The sequence below is a fragment of the Anolis sagrei genome, chromosome 2 (assembly GCF_037176765.1).
Source record: "Anolis sagrei isolate rAnoSag1 chromosome 2, rAnoSag1.mat, whole genome shotgun sequence".
Taxonomy (NCBI): domain Eukaryota; kingdom Metazoa; phylum Chordata; class Lepidosauria; order Squamata; family Dactyloidae; genus Anolis; species Anolis sagrei.
In genome coordinates, this window is record NC_090022.1 from 115,077,995 (window position 1) to 115,099,675 (window position 21,681).

The 21,681-nt window shown below is 38.8% G+C and overlaps 1 protein-coding gene across 11 annotated transcripts in view; it reads right to left on the reverse strand.

The window, feature by feature from the left end:
* Positions 1–21,681, reverse strand: part of CACNA1G (calcium voltage-gated channel subunit alpha1 G) — a 420,834-nt gene that overhangs the window by 111,236 nt on the left and 287,917 nt on the right. For 7 of the 11 annotated variants that reach the window (XM_060764774.2, XM_060764777.2, XM_060764776.2 and 4 more), the window contains exons 10-17: positions 18,791–18,942; positions 17,752–17,937; positions 17,437–17,551; positions 16,178–16,333; positions 8,764–8,832; positions 3,222–3,315; positions 2,611–2,795; positions 1,992–2,432 (exon numbers count right to left, since the gene is read on the reverse strand). In XM_060764774.2, coding sequence (XP_060620757.2) covers positions 1,992–2,432; positions 2,611–2,795; positions 3,222–3,315; positions 8,764–8,832; positions 16,178–16,333; positions 17,437–17,551; positions 17,752–17,937; positions 18,791–18,942 — 1,398 coding nt within the window. The remainder of the gene's footprint in view (positions 1–1,991; positions 2,433–2,610; positions 2,796–3,221; positions 3,316–8,763; positions 8,833–16,177; positions 16,334–17,436; positions 17,552–17,751; positions 17,938–18,790; positions 18,943–21,681) is intronic. The other 4 variants (XM_060764775.2, XM_067463774.1, XM_067463775.1 and 1 more) reach the window with 1 other exon arrangement.

Consider the following 21,681-nt stretch of genomic DNA (forward strand, 5'->3'; position numbering starts at 1 on the left):
TATGCTGTATTGTCGAAGGCTTTCATGGCCGGAATCACTGGGTTGTGATATGATGCCTTTTCCCCCCAGCATAAGACTTCATAGTCTCCAGCCCTCTTTTTCATAACTAAGAAGATGTATCCTAAACAGTGGTCAGTGGTTCATGGAACTGTACACTGAAATAAATCACTTCATCTTGAAGGTGTCACGAGGCTCTTTTTATAAGGACTGACATGTCGGACTCTTTCAAAACTGCATGCCAAACAGGTGAAGGAGACCCACTCAGTTGTGCTCTGTTAGTTCTGCTAACTACTATACATGAGGACTGAATGATAATCCCGAATGAATTTGGCAACCATGGTCTTGGTCAATACAGGGACTCAGATGATATCTGTGACTGCCCCAGAGCCACGGTGCTCCACGCTCTTGTTACATCCCGGATAGATTACTGTAACGCACTCTACGTGGGGTTGCCTTTGAAGACTGTTTGGAAACTTCAATTAGTCCAGCGGGAGGCAGCCAGATTGCTCACCGGAGCGACATACAGGGAGCATATCACCCCCCTGTTGTGTCAGCTCCACTGGTTGCCGATCCAGTTCCGAGCACAGTTCAAAGTGCTGGTTTTGACCTACAAAACCCTATACGGTTCCAGCCCTGTGTATCTGTCCGAATGCATCTCCCTCTACGTCCCACCTTGGAGTTTAAGGTCCTCTGGGGAGGCCCTGCTCTCAGCCCCACCTCTATCACAAGTGAGATTGGCGGGGACAAGGAGCAGGGCCTTCTCAGTGGTGGCTCCCCACCTATGGAATTCACTCCCCGGGGAAATTAGATCAGCGACATCCCTCCTTTCCATTAGAAGGAAATTAAAAACGTGGATGTGGGACCAGGCGTTTGGGCAATCTGGCAGATAAATAAAGGACTGCAATGACGGATAGGAATAGACAATGTGGAACGAAGCATGGACTCTGAGTTGGCGAATGCTGTGCATGAGATTGGCTTTTGACTGTGATTTATATTGTTGTTTTAATTGTTATAACTGTTTAACTGCTGTTTTTATACGTTTATTGTATTATTGTGTAGGCATCGAATAGTGCCATTTTGTAAGCCGCCCTGAGTCCCCCCTCGGGGGTTGAGAAGGGTGAGGTAGAAGTATACAAAATAAAAATGAGAAAGTGACTGCTCTAGAGCATGAGACAGGACTGTGTGATGTATCCGCGAATAATGCATGCAAATCCAAGGAGAATGGCCTTTTGCAGCTGAGGGATGGTTATTATTATTATTATTATTATTATTATTATTATTATTATTACAAAGGCTGGATGGTCATCTGTTAGGGGTGCTTTCATTGTGTTTTTCCTGCATGGCAGAAGGTGATTGGACTGGATGACCCTGGGGGTCTTCTGCTGAAATATTGTCAAGTTTATGATGGTTAAAATTGTTCTTCATTTTAAAAACTGTATTTTTTAAATATTTCTTCCCACTCTGTGAATTAGTTCACACAGACACTCTCCATCTATCTGCCACTGGTTCAACCCATGACTGATACATATATTTTATATATAATATATAATATATAAACATTTCTTGGGGTTTCTACGAGAAACTTTTGCTTCTAAAAGAGCTTCACCGCTGAAGAGAATTGAGAATCCCTGCTCTAAATCACACACTGACCAAAGAAAATGTGCAGTCAAATGCATTAGTAGTTGCTCGTGGCTCACATTTCAGTGAAGAGTTAATCCAGTTTGGATTCCTAATATTAAGAGATGCTGGACTGATGGGGAACATTGGGATCACCATAAACAATCGCTCCTTTTAAAGTTTAGAATAAAATCCAGAGTGGATTCACCTCCTCCCCACACTGGCATGAAAGCCTACAGATACATATAGTAGTGATGTTGTCTGGTGAAATAAACAAACAAGAATGAAAACACTATCCTTGAAGTTCTAAAGGAAGGAAAAAGAAAGATATGTAAACCAACTGCACAAACCTAGACACACTGGCTCTCACTTACCAAGTTGCCTTCATCATCATCACATTCAGGCAGAGCATCTTCCAGATGAAGCTGTTGTATCAGGATGCGTGAAGTGGTTTTTCCATTGCAGTCTTGACGCTCCGATGCAGAGCTCCGGCTACTGTGTATGCTGCTGGTCCGGTAAAGAGAAGGCACCTGCAGGGTATCTTGGAAGTCAAAGGAGCCTTTGGTCTCCAGTGACTCCATACGGTGAGGTATTGAGCCATTAATGCTCCCAGTCCGGCTGGACTGCTCTTCATCAGAGCTTTCCCCTTCCTCAGAACTCTGCTTCCCATCCCCTGAGAGAAGTGATTTGCGTTCTCCGCTTTGGTTGCGGCGTTTCAAGCTGGGAGCCCGCCCAATACTGTTCCAGCTCGACCTGCGGCTGTTCCAGCTGCTTCCTGCGCTCCAAGGACTGTGGGGAGAGCTCCGGGCACTCACCTGAGAGGAGGCAGAGAAGGGACACAAAGAGAATCAGTGCAGGGACAGTGTAAACACATCACAGGCCCTCACTCAATAGCTAGGCCACAAAACACCAAATACTAGCTCAGAAGGTATAGAAGTAGAAATACTATGGAGATGAAAACAGAGAGCATGAGAAGAAATACAACCCACGTACCGGGGATTTGAGATCATATATATTAGGATCCATGGAGATGCTGCTGGCTCTTCGGGAATCATAGCCCTGAGCAGCTTCCCCATAGGTGGCACTTCTTGGCATGGGCATTGGTGTAGCGGCTGTGTGAATGATGAGTGGAGGGGTTAAGTTCTTCTTTAGTTCTGGGTGGTCACAAAGAGCCATCACTGAAGGGGAAAATAATATAGTACATATAAGTTCTCCTTTGTTGCCAGAGATATGCAACGCCAGTTTCCATCTTTTATCTGAACTTTCATTCTCACGGAGTTTCTTTTCTCATCTCTCCTGCTCTTCTATCATCAACTTCACAAATGTCTACATTCAGAAGGCATTATATTCCACTTCCTCTGTCTTATTTACCTTTGGATATCTTCGTTCCCTACCCTTGAATTATACCAGGCATCCTCAAACTGTGGCCTTCTAGCTGTTTGGGCTTCCAACTCCCAGAAGCCCTAACAAGCTTGTTCAATTGTCAAGAATTCTGGGAGTTGAAGTCCCAAACAGCTGGAGGATGCCTGAATTAGACAGTTCTTCTATTTATTCATAAAAAACTGAAAAGGTAGGTCAATGAGGCATCCAGTATTGTCACTTACAGGCTGGATTTGAGAAGTTTTTCTTAAGTCCACAATCTTCTTCCAGAGCATGAGGAAAAAGCTCACCATCAGAATCAGACTTAGTAGCATCACCCTAGAGCAAAGGAAAATGAGTTAGCTAGCAGGACAAAAGAGCTCCAAATTTCCTTTTCTGGATAAAAGGGCACTTGGCCCAACAAGATATTCACTGTTCCACTGAAATTGTAACCACAATGGGACAACACCTTCCACAACATGATGCATGCACATATCAATATACCACATCGGTTTCACTGTACAGGGCTCCATCGAAGGACAGAGAGGTTAGATATGATTCTGAAGGAACTAAAGACTGGATCAAGGCAGTAACAAAGTGTTTTAACCTGCTTCTGAGTTAAATCCCATCCTGGCAAAATGAAGAATGTGTTCTCATCTTCATGCAATTTCTCAACTCCATGAAGTAATTTCTAACACATTTGCACTCCCATACACCCATTATTCTTTGAGCTGAATTGTGTCCAAAACACCCAGTGCCTGGAAAAGGGCAATTCTTAGAATACTTTTGCTGGTTGGAGAATACCGTTCCAAACTCTGAAAACAGTCCTCACTTTAGGCAGTAATCTGAAACCATATCTTCAGGAGAACATTGGATAATAGAACTAAAGAATGACAAAGACAGTCCAGCTGAAAGAAGGGCCCCAGATCAAGACAATTGCATGAAACTTAAATTTCTCTACAGTTATAATTCTTTTGTCTTACTTGGAAAAATGAGAATCTCATCCCATATCGCAGAAATCATGTAATCAGAATATTGAGATCATTTGGATATAGATAAAGAGGCCTTTGCCACACTGGCAAGTGCTTTCTTACAAATTCAAGTGTTCATAGCTGACAGCAGCTTTCCCTATTAGTACAACCTATTTAATTCTATTTAAATAATTCACTTGCTCATTAGCCTCTGCCATTTCCTTCACTGATGAGTTTCTTATATCAGGCATCATTAAACAAAGGCCACAGCAACATTTCCCCTTCTGGTCCTATGACCTCATCTGCTGCCACAAGTGGTGGTTGGAAAGCATCAAGACAGTGTTACATAAGCAATGCTTTTGGCCAGGAATGGAGTGCTCAAGAATGACTCTAGCCTGATTTCATGTAGAAACCACACTTCTAGCAAATCGCCCCCATTGAGTTTGATGTGGTCAATGGAGGACACAAATGCAGTGATAACAAAGAAGCCAAGCAAAATCCTATTTCAAGCAAGAAATTAGGAAAGAAAGGCAGCAATCCTAGCAAAGCACAACAAAGTATATGGTGCTGTTCTAAGAAGTCTTGCTCACCCTGATGGCATTTGGTGCTTGAGCAAAATGCAAAAAGCAGAATGGGCATTAGCTGGGAGGATAACATTAAACAGCAGTCTTGAGAAATAGTTAGGGGTTTTGCCTGATTAAAGAGTACAGGGCAACATTATCAACATAAATGACCTTTATTTCCACCAATTAAATATGCATTTGTTTATTTAGACAGATGAGCAAATCTACATAATATATTTCTCTCCACTCAAATTGATGTTTCCCAAAGATGCTTTTTCATCAAAGTACAGAGTATGCATAATTATGAAATCTTGCACTTTTACATCTTCATCCATTCTGAAAGACTTCACCTCTACTCAGAGGAATTAAATTACTCAGCTTCATGATGGATGAGATTACAAAGGAGGACTATTTGAAGCAGAGAGACTGCTCATCCAAGACCTGGTAGCTTCCATGTCAGTGAACCTGCTTTGGATTTCAGGCCCTAAAAACCTTTAATTATATGGCCAACACTCTGAATAGCTCCTTTAAAATTCAGATTGGATTCAGCATTTCTCTGACATTGAATCAACCACCGCCACTGGTTAGGATGGACTTGAATTAATGATTTTGTGGTGGCATTGAATCAAGATGAGTTCTTTCCAATGAAATGTTTTCCAAAAAGAATATAATTGATCGCATGTTGTGTTTAATCGCACAATTAAACATGACTTGAAGCACTAATCCCATGATCTTTGAAGTAAATGGACTGATTCATTAATAGTACAGACACTTTTAAACCATATTTTCTTGGAAAACAGGAGGCATTAAGTAGGCAAGGACAAGATAATATTTCTACAGAATCAAATGGCCTTTTGTTTATGTGTAAAAGCATCTCAGTCATGTCATGTTCAGCATTTCCTTCCCATGTAAGAAATTTGAGGCAAGGTTAAAATATGGTCATAAACTGAAGCTGTGTCTTGTGAAATGATGCCTGGAATTAACAGCATTGCTGTGAAATAGCTGCATATCTCTTTTTATTCAGACAATGCATTTAAAGCCATTTGCCCAGAAATAAATTATCTGGGCTGCTATTTTGATTCAATATCTCCAAATGGCACTTATATTTCTATATCTCAAAATCAGTGCAATCTAGGCAGGGGCCATAGGAGACTTCCACATTAATGAATTAGCTTTGTGTTTTAATTACCGGAGATATCTAAAGTGCTAAATGTATTTTGGGGACAGATTGGTACATTGGAAAGCTTTTTAAAAGTTGGAATAAAAACCAGAGCAGATTCACTGGACTCCTGACAAGAAAGTCACTGGTTCTCCATGGATCTGTGCTTCAACTGTGCCTGGGATACTAAGGACTAAAATGACTCCACATATAGCTTTTAATAAAAAATGCTAGTAATATTTGACACTAAAAACATAAGAAAGTGAGAGAAATTATTGTGCAGGTATGTGCCAGTTAAAAGACCCATTGAACATGCTGATAAACTATTTATGATTGCATAGAATGGTATTTTGTGTTCATTGGAAACAACACTTTCAACACAAATGTATGTATGTGAAACAGCATTACCAACGGTGGTCAATTACTGTACATACCCATGTATAAGTCCAAAAATTTTAGTTCAAAAGTCAACTAAAAAAACACCTTATCCCTGGGTCAACATCAGTATTGCAACCTTAATTTTTTTTCAAAGGAAACCATCCCTTTCTTTGAGTAGAGTGGTGAAAGGCAAGAGCTTACTCCATCCTGGGAGAGCCTACAAGGAGCACTAACACTTTCTACTCCCAAACGAAATCAGATCTGCTCCATCTCTCCTGTCCTTCCAAAAAAAAAAAAGAAAAAAAAGAAGTGAAATCCTGGCTGTGGGATCAGGTCTTTGTGGACTAGACTGACTTGCTGGCAAAGTTACAGTTTTAATGGACTATGATGGACCATTTTTAGGATGATGACTGAATTCGGTGATGTATTTTAATGTTTTATATTGTGTTTATACTGTTTTTATTATATTATGTATATTTACGCTTTTCCTATTGTGGGCACTGTGCTGTGCCGATTGTTAGCCGCCCTGAGTCCCTCTGCGGAGGTGAGATAGGGCGGGATATAAATGCCCTAAATAAATAAATAAATAAATACTTTCCCACCATAGCACCATTTATGGCCTTTTGAATGACTGGGCAGTGAAACAGCAGTGGTGGCAGCCGGGGCAGCTGGCCACAAGGCAGTATTGGTGCTTTTCCCTTTTCATGGAATGACCCGCAGCTTATCCATGGGTCATATCAAACTCTATAATTTTGGTCCGCAAACCAGCTCTCAACTTGAACATAAGTATGGATGGGAATTAACTACTGATTTGAAATGGAGTATGAGAGTGAATTAAAAATCTTAAAATAACAGTGTAAATTGTAAAAGGCATTTTCAGAGGTTAAGTTTCTTCTCCAGTAAGAAAGCTTTGTTACTGATAGGCGGTATGCACATGTTTGTGTATATGAGACAGAACAGGAAATAATGGGGAATTATTTCACTAGCCTTCCAGCACCAAACCCCATATTTTCTTGAGAATAAAGCATCCCTGACACAGGACACACCAGCATCCTCTTAATATATACTAGGCACTAAGTTTAGCTGCAGACAACCACCATCTACCAAAGCTCCAATATAAATTATTATCTGTTTCCTAGTTTGCCTTTCTGGATGAAAAAGGCATTACATCAACAAATGCAGGTGATTCTTGCTTGCTTATATGTAGAACTATCAGTGTTTTGAGATATTGCTACAGGAGACATGTCATTATACAGGGAAGATTACATGTACATAATCAGTCCTGGGTCCAAATTGCTAGGGAAATCTTGTGGACTTCCATATATTGTAAAACTCTAGCTCTCACCATGCCTCACCAGTAGCCAATTTGTTTAGGGTTAACAGGAGCTGAAGTTCAGCAAATAAGGAGTGCAAGCTACCTGGAAATCACTTGATATAGGAGACAGTATAAATATTATACATAGGTTCTCTAGCCCTGATCAAATTTAAAGGCATTGCTTTTAATACTGAACAGAAATAGAGAAAAGGAGTGAAACCGTAAACATATGGTAGGCATAAGCTGTGGAAAAGAAGCAATTTTGATTTCATAGATATGAAAGAGGAAGAAATATATGTATGATGTCAGCCTTTAATGTATTAAGTTGTTTTACATACAAAAAGCCTTCACAATATTTTGGTTAACCAACGCTATATAAATATATGCAAAGACAGGAGTATTAACCTTGGTTATGACCTTTGCTACATATTTCATGCTAAACAATTTTATTCAGGGAATGTGATTGCATGTCCACATCTTTTGAATGAACCTGTAGAAATATTTTTAAAAGACACCAACATTTACTGCAGCTGCCTCAACTCTTGGATTGGTTTTTCCAAGACAGAGTGCTTTCACACATGAAGATCCACAATACACACTTGATTTTAGGTCCCTTCTGTCTTTGATGGACTTTCCTATTCTCTCTCTCTTTCTCTGTTTGTTTGAAAGGAAGCTGGGTTTCTACATGGTTCAATTAACACATCTCAAAAATGATGTAAGTTGTTTCCTTAAAAGTCGCTTCAGCCAATAGGTAATTTCCCAGTGATGGGATAGTTGGTAGGAACAGTATCTAGATGTCAGCAGATAGTCCCCTGACATTGGAGAAAAATATAATAATTGTTTCTCTCTATGATGGGAAAATGCAGTTGTATGTCCACAGTGTCAATGCTCAGGGAAATCCATTAACATGGTAAATGCAAGCAGGTTCCAGTGATCCCAGCTCTATCAAATCCTAGGGCCATGAAGGGCTCTTGGGCACAATGGGTGTTGTTTTATCCTACATGATCTTGAGAGCAGCAGCTAAAGCACACAACTAGACTGTCACATCTTAACCATCTTTCTATTTCATGTTAACTGATCTCTCCTTTTAATAGGTAACTCAAGGACACATCTACACTTACAAAGAAGAAACTTAGCACCAAGTAGGAATTCAGAGGATGTTCTTGGTTATTAGAGAGACTTTGAATTCTCTCAAAGAAGGAAGAGACTTAAAATCAAGGCTAATTTGATGACAACAACAAAATCAGCTACCATGATGAGTGGCAATGGTGTGATTGTTCACTACGAAGAGAGACACAGAGAGAAAGAGAGAAAGCAATACTGTACAGAGAGAAAGGGAAGAAGAGAGAGAGAACTATTAGACAAGGTTTGGGAGTGTTCATGCTACAAGATCTTACGTACCACCGACGAGTCGACAGGCAGCTGAATACAGCTTAACTGCCTACTCGCTGCTTCCCGTTTGGTGATTTCCTGAAGTAAAAATGAGGAAGGAAGGTTGGGGAGAGGGCAGGGAGGGGAGGAAGGGAGGGAGGGAGGGAGGAAGGTGGGTTTTCAGGTTTTATTAATTTCAACATCAAAATTGAAAGAGTGGCTCATAAGGCAAAAGAAAGTATTTATATAAAAGGATGAAAACAAAAAGGGGAAAGGTGGAAGAGGGGGAAGGCACCCATTGGGGGTCAATTTTGTATCATGGAGAAGCAGTGGAACAGGTTGCACTACATTTGAGTCATCTGATGTTTCTGTATCTGCTCTGCACAAATACAGGATGGTTTGATGCCTCCTTAAGGTAGAATCATCCTTACCTTTCAATTAAGAGCTCTGAAGAAAGATTTATTGAATTATTTGTCAATTTGTTAATTTTTTTTTGCAAAGCATTAAGAAGAAATGTTTGTGTACATTTCATATTTCTCATGCAAAACAAAACTGTTTCTCAGACAGAATATCAAACAAGTCTCAGAGCAACTCTCTTCCAAAACTGGAAGGACATCAAAGAGTAGTTTGTAATATGGCAAGGATTGTGCTTCTGCTGTCAGAAGGAAAAGAAAGCAAAGATTCCTCCTATGCATAGCCTAGCCGTGGCCATGCCTGAGTCATTCTTTAGATCTTGGTTATATTACTTTTCCACAACAATATTCATATCTATTTAGTCTTCACTAGCAACGCATACACACCAGATTAGTAAATGCACACAATATGAACATTTGAATAACAACCAAATAAAACAAACCTAAAAGGAGTGGGAGTATATATAGTGTTATAATCCCAGTGTTTGGGGAGTTTTACACCTCATAAGTTGAACAAGGTCCTGTTGCATTTACCTGTTCCTTTTCAAGCTGAATACCTACTCAATGCCCGAAAGTGTTTCAGTTAATTATTTATGTTCATCTTCTTCATGGCCAGCCTTCCGTGGTGTGATGAGTCAAAGTGCAGTATTTTCAAATAATAAAAAATGTAATAATCAGGTGTGATGAGGAGAGTATGCAAACTGATATAAATGGATTATATCCCAATGTGGTAAGATCCTACATCTCTAAAATAGTTGCAGCACTTTGTTGGACTAGATGGCTCATGCGGACTCTTCCAACTCTATTATTCTATGACTCCATAACGTTTTTGTAACTTGAGAATCTAGTTTTTTCCTCATTTCTGATTGAAATAAAATTGATTTCTCTGGTTGCATTTCAAGTTTCTATCTATGAAATGAGAGCACAAACATTTGAAATATAAATGTTTGTAACAGTCCTTTTTAATTGAGATACATGAGAATGGGAAAGGTTTTCATATTCTTTTTAGAATGTTACACTCACACTTTTATTTCTCTTGCCAGCTGTGTTTGGTGATGGATGAGACCCTGGGTTTTAGTTCTAAAGTAATGAAGTCAATAAATTAGGACTATTTGAAAACAGATGGGTCAAAATTCAGGACTTAGCAAAAGAGTCATGCCACTACTTAATAAGCTGAGATATGAATGAACACTTTGCCTATATGCACAAGCTTTTTCAGCTTCTTTTCATATAAACTAGCAAATAAAACTGGAAACTTTTCAATTAACCCATTTAATCGTTTCCCAAGCAAATATGACCAGCAGCTTCAGAACAGGATATTTAAAGTGTTCCAGTCCAGTTATTGGGCTTAGCCCAAAGGGGAAACTACAGTTAATTGAAGACTTCCTGATTTGTTTATGGACTTACACAAAGGATAAAGTGAAGGGCCTGCATGAGTGGGAAAAATATTTGTTCCTAACTCAGCACAATTTACAAAAATATGATTGCTTCAGTTTGGTTGTGTTGATAATTTAAAGTATTACCAGACTGGCTTTGAAGCAATATATACACTAGGGGAAAGCTAATATGTACACTATGAAATTCCCTAAGGGTAATCCTTTGATATGAGTTTGCTTAAAGCACAAGACAAGGTTCAAAAACTTTCCAAAAATGCCACCAAAAGATGAGTGAAGGTAGAAAACAATATTCCTCATTTTGCTTTCTTACAACTCTAAAGCCTCATCTCATTTAGGCACAACCTAACAACCAATTCAACCTTTTGTTACTATTTACAAACAGCTCCAACAGGACTTATCACTTTCACTCACCACCTTTACTCATAGGTTGCTTTCTGGTGGAAGATAAAGAAGTTCGAAGAATAAGCCAACATAAAAGAGAGACAACGAATGAGCCAGCCCCAAAGGACTCTCAGAAACAAGCACAGAAACTGTGGGAAACATGAAAGGATTACCAATGGAAGAATATGCTTGATAGATAACATTATCCTGAAGTCCCTCAGGAGAGCAGCTTTATCGCTGACAGAAAGCTTGCTCAACAGGAGCCAATGTTTGTTTCTCAGATAAATCCCCCAGGGTAGGGACCTGATAGCTTTCTCAGTCAGTAATTTTGCATTACTTGCTCTATGAAAGAGAACCTTCCTCCCACCCCTCTTCTTTCACACTTCATAACGGCTGGAAGTTAAGACAAAACCTTTCGAGTGCAGATAATTCTCAGAGTGTGCGCTAAAAACCAAATCGGACTTCTTTGCAGCAGGAAATGTGCGATGTCTGCATTTTGAATGAGGCATCAGTTATGACTGTGTGTGTATGTGTGTGTGTTTTAAAACAGCCACATATCTTGGTATGTGTGTCTGCTGCTTAGCAACCAAAAGTCCTGCATAATCAGACACTAAAATTAACAAGGGGTTTCCGAAGTTGTGGAAAGGTACTTGAGGATCACAAAGACTTAAAAAAAACTTCAGTTGCACTGACAGGGGACTTCAAAGGAGAAGAAGCAGGGTGATAATGCTTATGGAACAAAACTGCCCTTGAGTTATAAAACGATGCATCAGACAAGCAAAAGTAAACCATAGTAATTTTTGGAAAGAGAATTATTTGACTGTACTGCATACTGCAAGGAAGGAACAATCCCCATGGGATTTGAAAAGTAGATTTTGACAAGAATAAGTGTTAAAAAAAAAAAGCAGGACAGATGCCAAATTTATGGTTGGGATCCAATATGAAAGCTTGTAAGAGTGCAAGCCTCTACCAGCAACATGTCTATGCATATTTTTAACAGCAACTGGTGTGTGTGTGTGTGTGTGTGTGTGTATGTGTGTAATTCAATTTTCTCAGCCACTCATCCGCTGCAGAATCATGTCCTAGTGTATGGGCAGTTCCAGACAGCCCTTTATCCCAGGATCATTTGCGTTTTAAAAATGTGGAAGTTCCTGTCTACACCCACCCCTTTCTGGGGTGTGTGTCCAGATGTGCTGCTGGGACTATCCCCCTTCCCCAAAGTCCCCAACCCCCTTTTAAAGAAGAGTTTTCTTTAGTTTTAAAAGAGATCTGGGGGCTTTGGGGGAGGGGTGGGTATTCCCACAGTTTTCTGGACTAATTTAGGGTTTTCCTGGTTTGTATCTAATTAATTTGGGATTGTCAGGACGTCATCTGGACAGCCCCTTCTTTATTGCGCGAGTTACTGCAATAAATGGGCTGTCCAGATGCGCCCTGTGGCTGTTTCTTCTTTCTTGGGTGCCCATAGATGTTTGGGAAGGTAGAGCTGTGGCTCTTCAGCACTCATGGCAAGGAGTCTACACATGTAGGTACAGTGCCCAAAATCATATATGAAGGTATGACCAGGGATGTGTTATAGGACAGTTCTACACAGACACTATAATGCAGTTCAAAGCCAGTTTGAGTCAAGATGTCCACAAAATTTACACCCCCAATGTGTGCTGTAGAGCGCATCAAGTCTGAAACAGCATGTTATAAAATTCACCAGGCAATCTGGAATAAGCAAAAAAAAAAAAAAAAGTGCTGCAGCTGATCAGGGTATATCCCCTGCAGGGATTAAAACTGGGATGGGAAAATGCATAGTGCTTTTCAAGGCATTGCTAGTGCTGGAGCACTTTCAGAAACTCTGAAATACAGCTGGCTGGAAGGCAAACATTTATTCCTCCAGGAGGGAGACCACATCATCCCATGGGAACTGTTGTTTTCTGCCTTTGTTCTCATTCCTTTGCCATGGTCCAGCACTGATCCTGAATGGACTTGGAGATGTACAGCAGTGCATCTCAGCGGTTTGGTTAAGAAAATGTTCATGGGTTTGGTTACAATCCTCAGTCAGTGGATCCACTTCCTAACTTGGTTTTTAGTGTCTGTGTAGAATTGTAGGCATTCATGGAATTCTGGTAGTTCATATTAAGAGATAGTCTGATAACAGACATATAGAGAACCTATTTATGCTGTATGAATCATCTTTAGGCACTGGATATTTAGGTACTATATTCACTCCAAGCTATTAACAGCACATTGATAACTGGCAGTGAGAGATATTTAGGTGAAGTTGGTAGACTCATTAGAATCAGCCCACTCAAACCTTGGAGACAGGCTCCCTCTCATCATTTCATAAGAGCCAAAAGGCAGTTTTGTTTCTAATGCCTGAAGTGTGAGGAATCACCCTTTCTTGAAAATAAAACTGAGAGAACTGGCTCAATAACCCCTTCCTCCATTATCTAAGACCAAAAAAAAAACAACAACAAAACTATTACATGGTGACATGGGCATGATATCAAGCAGAAATAACATGAGCAAACACGACAATCTGAAGAAGATCAGACAAAACAAGCAGAGACCCCAGGCTGCCTTGCCCTGAAAGGCCTCAGTAAATCTTCTCCTTAAACTGTGCTCAGAAAATAAATGAAAAGCCCAAGAGGTTTTTTAAATGAGTTTTATAATGTGAATGGATATAATGGCAAGAAAGGTGACAGCCCTGAAAGGTTGTTATTCTCCTGTCAAACCTAAATTATCAATATAACTGTAATTTAGAAGTGGTATTACCAGATACTGCTGTATAATGTTAGCTATCATATGCACACTGCCCAGGGCCTCACACACAACAATGACACCTTTAGACCTTCATCACTTTGACATTTATTGCTTTAAGACAATTTTTTCTTTGCTAGCCTGAGTTGAAGGCAGAACTGCCTAGCGGCTACTTTTCAAAACTCTTGTATATATTGTAAACTTGCTTGCTGGTGTAATATGCAGGACAAGTTCACTTTACAGATTTGCTTTCCAGCTCTGTGGAGATGGCTGCAGATATGGGTTCTTGTTCACAAAAACCCACTTTTGATGTATCAGTCCACAAAGACTAGACAAAGAGTTGAATTCATATAGAGCTCAAAGTGTTGATCTTAAGGAAACGGGAAAATGTTCACAACTGCAAATAAAACAATTACATCACTCATTCCCCAACTCTATTTTTCAAGCAACTCTTAATTTGGTTTAAGTCAACAAAGTATGTTTTAAAGACACCATTATATTTGTTCCATCCAGCATGTATTTGTATTTAATATTAATAATGTTTTAAGCTTGGACACTGATATAAGACAAAGAGCTTCCTTTATGAACAGAGCTAAGATATAATTGGTTACAAATAACTAATTTCTTATAATACATTCCTTTTCCAAATAAGAAATGTATAATTCTATAACATTTTGATTGAAATGTAACAAGAGGTAAAGGCCTCTTCTAGACAGTTAGTAAAATCCAATTGAAAGCCTACTTGAGGTCGGGGTGTCTACAAAATGTACACCACCAATGACAGCTGCAACACACATCCAGACAGCATTTTTTTTAAAAAAAACTCACTAGAAATTCCAGATCAAGCCATAAAATCCACTGAAGCCCATCAATATATATACCTCTGCAGAGCAGGAAGCCGAAAGTCAAATGCAGAGTGCTTGTGAGGAGAGGGCTAATGCTGAACCATTTGGAGAAATAAACAGGATACATAGCTCAGCTGGAGATAAACGAACACACACCCCACCGAGGGGAAACCTCAGTGTTCCCATGGGAATGCTCATTTTCCCTTTCTTGCTTTGCCCTGAATGGCTCTAGAGTTGATCTTCATTAGATAGGGTGCTTCTGGATCTTTTCTACACCTGGATTAAAAGTCTATGTAGAAGCAGCTCCAATCACTCTTTTCCTGTGTTGTTGTAACTCTTCGGTCCCATCTACACTGACCATAAACATAGTATGAAACTAGCTTCAGACTGTGGCAGCCAGACAACAAACTCCCACAAAAGTGCACTAGTGCTTTGGGCCTCAAACTGGTTCCAGTATTTCCTAGGTAATTATCTGCGCATTGAAACTACTTTTTCCAATACTGTTTTGAAACTGCACTAACTAATCAGTGTAGATTTGGCCTTTGTTAATTTTATATATCTGAGTTATAATAAATAAATGGTGTATTTTAATATTTTGATAAATGTTTTTAATGTTTATGTATTGTATGTGAATTTGCGTCCTGGCATTGAATGTTTGCTGTGTATATACTGCGCTCTGCCCTGAGTCCCCTTCAAGGTGAAAAGGGTGGAATATAAATGTTTAAAATAAATAAATAAATAAAGACAGTTGATTTATTTTCCTTCTGTGAGCCATGTGAATTGTGGCTGGAACAGAAGAATGCACTTTAAACAAGGGCTTCTGTGTTGATCCCTTTAGAAGAAACCACTCAAGTTCTGGGGTCATGGTTTGAACCATTTGGTTCACTTTCTTCCTGTGAATCTGGAGTTAGAACAGGAAAACAAGTCTCCAAAGAGGGTAGTTTTGTTTTGTGGCATAGATTTTCATCATCATTATTGCTATCCATACATACAAAGAGGTATTTTAGTTGCTTTCCATGCCTATTGGAGTGATTCTTTTCACTCCATAATCTGGATTTCTGCACTAAGTAGATTTTTTTCCTCCTAACTAGAACAGAGACATTGAGATGGAGACAGTTTTTGGAAAACTCTGTTGACATGTCTTTTATGGGCAATGGCTAAATATTTTATGTAAAATGCACAGGACTCCAAAAACCTGGTCCTAGGATTTTGTTGTTCTTAGTGTAGCAATTGTGTGCATTCTATTCAAAACAAACTCTTTAAGCAACTGGTTCTTTCAGGTCAGAACAATCTTATTTTTTTAAAAATAGCATGAAAAAATTTAAATTTCAAAAGTGTTTTATGCATTGTTCTTGAGTAGTGTGCTGTGGGATGGATAAATACTGTTGCAATTAATACCCTTTAAAAATAACTTCCAAGCTTGGAAGTACTGTATCTCCTTTATATAGGGCCATTGGAAGTCACAGTCAACTTGACAGCAATTAATACCCTTTAAAAATAACTTGTAAGCTTGACTTGTTCTAAAACTTTTTCTAAAGAATGGAAAATGGAATACTCCCATCTCCCCCTTTAAAGCAGTTGTAATCAATCATTAGATAGATTAGGCTCACAATTCTTAATATTGTCAACAAAAGATAAAACAAGTTATTCAAGGCTTTACCTCTGTCTGAAAACCTTCCACCAAAATGGCAACCAACAAATTAAAGAGAACATAATTTCCAAATGTCATGAGGGCAATGAAGTAGAGGGCAGCCCAGGAAGAGGTAGAAGCCATGCCATTATATAGTACTTTATTCCAGTCTTCTTGAGTAAGTATCTAGAAGAAAAACAAAAATGGACCAAATGACGAGTAACGGTATCAGAGACTATGCCACACAGCACATTCCCTCCCACCCCTGAGACCTTGGAAATCTTACTCTACATAAGTGATCCAGCTTCCTACAGACACCGAAAACCTAGCTTAGGTAGATTTATAGCTGGAACTGTGCATCCATTGCCATTTCCCTACTGATTACAATTTCATTCCTCATCATTTAAGAAGAATGCTCACTCCTAACCGATGACCTGAAGACTACACAAGCTCCCTGATTCTATTTTCCAGGGATGTCTGAACAGCCATAACATTCACTCAAATTGGATCCTGATTACACCACTCCTTGGGGTCTATTCCTCACTACCAGAATTTCCAAGGGCTTAAATGAGCAATATGCCATGGTTATTTGTTCTTGACTAAGGGTCACAAATAACCAGGACACATTTCTCATTTATTACTCAGAGTAATAGAGCATCGCTCAAACTAGTGAAATAATCAAAGACACAGCCTGGAAGATTTGTTTTTAATTCCTTTTCCCACTGTATTTTGCTTTCTCCTGAAGGATTACCAAGTAACCCCAGCATCCTCTGCTAGAAAAATTCTTTTTGAAAGACCAAAGGCAAACCCGAGTCTAAAATAGAGTTGTTCAGTTTTTCTATCTAAAATAACTCAGATTTTTATTGCAAAGTCATTTTTTTCTCCCAGCAATACAGAATCTAACCAATCATTCAAATAGATAACCATATCTCAGTTTCCCAGTTTCCTAAGAATTCATTTTATTTAAGCCAGTTTAACCATCTTTTTAAAATAACAAATGGACATATTGACTAGTGTGACTAGAATCCCTTTGTTTTAATCAGCATTCTTCTATTTTAAAGACTGGTCCTCATTTCAGAATGTCAGCATTTCATGGAGCAATTATTGAAGTTCTGTTTTTGACCCTAATTTCTATAAACTATTTTCTAAAGTTTTGATCAGCCAAATCTCGCCTAATCTTGATAGTATGTTTTAGTGTTGGCTTTAGGAAGTCTGCATTACCCATTTCTCAAGGCCTTAATTGTTCTCTTAATATTCTGTGTTGCATTTCAGACATGAAAATACATTACCTGGAAAACAGTAACGATAGCCCAGAGCAAAGAATCAAAGTTTTTCCTGTCTGGGAGAGTGTCTCCATCCCTCTCAGAAGCAAACTTACAGCCAAAGAGATGCATCCCAAGGATACTGAATACAAAAGGAAAATGAGCTGAGAGATATACTACAGAATTGTAAAAGGCAGTGTTGGAATTAGCAATGACAAACATTTATCATTTCAGCAAAGTTCCTTAACCACAGAAGCAATCATTGGCATTAGCTTACACACATCATTGTTACCATTACATCAATTAGTACTATGGAAGAAAGATCTTTTATTAAGTACTCACCTAAAGATAAAGATGAAAAGCATCAATAACATGCAAAAGGTGGCCACATTGTCCATTGTTTTCATGAGGACCACTAGCTGGCGCTGGAGAGCAGGCATAAAACGGACCAGCTTCAGGACTCTCATGAGGCGGAAGGTCCTGAGAACAGACAGGCCTCCACCCTGCTGTCCAACTATTTCCCAGACACTAAGAATGGAAAGAGTAATGTTACTTTGCATTCCATATACAATGTGTACAGCAAAATTGGATAATGGTTACAGTCCTATTTAGTAATCTGACTTCTTGATTAATGTAGATGTAAAACAGGGATGCTCAGGAATCTCACTTTTCTAACTGTATGATGAGCCCAAAGACCTCTGAAAGCACTCATAACCTGAACATTGGACTGAACCTGATCACAGTCATCCCCACTAGGTAGATAGCACAATATTTCCATTTCAACCATAGTAATTATTTCTAAATTCTCCTCTATAAAAAAATGAATGCACGTGCCCTCTTTCACTCTCTATTTTGGCAACATAATTTTTTTTAAAAAGGGGATATATAAATGACCACCCTACATGTTAAGGTCAATAACATTGAGTTGAGGAAGTAAAGGGCAACTGGCTTGGTAGCTAGTTGCCTTTTTTCATGCATGAATGATACAATGAAAGAAGACAGTAACACTGGATAATTTTCATGGCACACATCCTCTATTCAAGAGACCAGAACCCTTGGACTCTTCTTGAACAAGGTCATAAAATAGTGCTCTTGTATAGAGCCATGAGAGTCAGTGGATAATATCAATTATGATAGAAAAGATGGAAAAGTGGCATCATGTGGAAAAGGCCGTGATTGTCTAGGAGCTCCCCTGAAGTCTGGATTTGATCCCAAGGCTCGATGTTCCTTCTACCTCTTATGATGATTTGGTAGCAAATGGGTAAAAGAAAGCAAACACCTGCCCATAAACATCTTCTCCTAACTTTGTTCCTTCAGCAGTAATTGCCTGGAATCAGTTGGAAGAAATTGTATAGACATAAGGAAACTCAATGTCACTCACCTGATCACTACGATGATGCCATCAAAGATGTTGTATGGGTTTTTGATGTAGCCAAAAGGGCCATATACAAGAAGCTTGAGAAGCATTTCCAGAGCAAAGAGACTGGTAAAGACAATATTGCTGATTTCCAGCGCATTCGTGAGTTCTTCAGGCTGGAGAAATGAAAAACAAGAAGAAGCAGAAATGCAAAATTGAATGAAATACTTATTTTGATAAGGTTATGAAACTTTTAGTCACAGAAATTACCATTGGACAATACATCATGTATTCATTTCAGTTGGTGACATGAGCCTAGAGAACTTTCAGCCTGCAGGCTCAAGTGGTTCTTTTGCATCTACAAACACTGATCCTGAGCCCTTGTGAGTTTCATAAAGTATTTAGATCATTTCTCCTCACCTCTGTGCTCCCTATCAGCTACTGACAAGTGAGCACTGGTAAATTAGCAATATGAGAATGTAACTTACATTCCAGCATTATAGATTTCCAAGGCAATTAGTACACATTAAATATTGTACAGGAAGACAACTATTATAAAGAGGGGATACATGTATCACTTCTTCACAAATAAAACATTATAAGCAAACTCAGGGGACATGTTACCCTCATATGTTCTCACTAATTAAGGGTCTTTAGAAAATTAACTGCAATGTGAAATCAATAGTTTGAATAATGAGCAGTGATTTTCACTGCTCTTCTCACTTATGAGTCTGAACTTTAAGACCTAGCCTCCAAGTATTTACACTGTACTCCTCGCTGAAATTAATTCTGGGAGCAAATTATGTAATTAGAATATCAATTTTAAAGCATACCCAGCATTAAAAATAATCTCAAATGTGCAAATACCACAGCATTTTTTCAAGTTTATATTTCTAAAGTCTTTGTATTAAGCTTACTAGCATCTGTATTATACAAACATTGACATACATTTTTAAAAAAGATTAAATTATCAAAATTGTCCAGTTGGTGCTTAAGAGAAAACAATACTGGCAGCAGATGGGGCGTTTCACAGATGGGAGCCATGGATAGATGGGTTCTTAGGTGGGTTGTCATGTACTTCATCTAACATAATACAGGTTGCGCATCCCTTATCTGAAATGCCTGGGACCGGATGTTTTTTTGGATTTTTTTCATCATATTTTGGAATATTTGTATTTGCATATACACATAATGATATATCTTAAAATGTGTTTCTAGTATACACATGAAATTCAATTATGTTACATATATATCTTATATATATAGTTTGAAAGTAATTGTATGCATAATATTTAAAAGAATGTTGTACATGAAACAAAGTTTGTGCACATCAAATCATCAGAAAGGAAAGGCGTCATAATTTTAGACATATATGATAACAATTTTGGATTTTTGAACATTTTGGAATTCTGGATAAGAGATGCTCAATCTGTATAAATAATATCAAGTATAAACACACTGCAGTACTACAATGTTAAAAAACTGCAGCAGAATTGTTAGAGAAATATGTCTATGGGAGAACATGAAATTACTTTTCAGTGAAGGGAGGGAATTACCATTAAGTATAAGGAGACCAGCAACCAAAAAAATTGAGCATTAATACTTTAAATGCCCTCTTCTGGGGCATTCCATTCTATTCTTCTTTATTCCTGATTTTCCATCATTCCCAATGGAGCTTTGATTGCAAACTTGAAAATTGGGCCCATACCTTTAATTGTTCTGAATTTCATCAGAGGTTCTTTATCATGGAACTAGGTAAAATACAACATCTGATGAAATTCCCACTTCTACACCACAATGAAAGGTACTGGAACTCTTTCCAGTTTTCACTCTGGCAACCCTACCAAGACTGAGGGCCTTTCCAGACATGCCCAAAATCCATGATGGGTTCTGAATTAACCTGAAGTTTCCAACAATTTCTTAATTTACTATAGATTTTAAATACACCTTAAAAGATCTGGACCTTGCTGACAAATCTAGATCTTTTGAGGTATTGGGCCTGTAGGGACTGACTCTTGGGACTGCCTTCTGAGATCCTGAGGGTCAATCCTTATTGCCACCCCGGTTCTTTGGAGTCTATTAGCCTGAGGGAGTGGGATGGCACCCCCACTCTCCCTTCCTAGAGTATACTCTGATCTGGCTAGTAACTTTTCAGGATTTCAAAGAGAATTTTTTTCCTGGTGTCCACTGATGCTCTGATATCCATTGAAGCCTGAACCCTGCTAAAAAAATTCATGAGATGAGGTGAGTTCATTATATGGACAAACTACTACACTACCAGAATATGCTTTAGTGGGGGGAAGGATTTTCTGGGTAAAATTCCCACTTAAGCTGCTGCAGCTCCCTAGTTTAGACAGAAGTATTTGCATCAGTTTCTTTGGTTCAAACTCTTGTATTATAACTCTGAGAGTCAGAATTTATGGCTTCAATAACCTTGATTTTAATTACCGGGGAACTTCAATACACCTTGTGTGTGTGGATATGTGTACATCTTACTGGATTAAATTTGATTTGGACATCTTGTCATAAGACTGAACATTGAATTGGGTCACTACTATTAACCATGTCTCAGCCCTCTAAGTTATCATGGTGGCTGACAGCTTTAGTGCTAATAAAAACAATAAGGAGCCCTGTGGCGCCTTAGAGACCAATACATTTAGGGTTTTTTTCAGTGTTTACAATGTAGCAAGACTGTGGTTTTTGCCCCAACAGATGTCTGTGGATACTGCTTTGGATTGAGGGTAGCTAATAAGTATCAGGAAAGTGCAGCGAGCTGTTTGTACTTTAAATGTCTTGTTTGGTTTTAAAGATTTCCCTACATGTTCACTGTGTTTTTGCATTTCCTCTCCCAGTGCAACATTTTAGGCATTGAATTTCTGGAGCCAGCCAAACCATTATATCAACTTGACACTGAA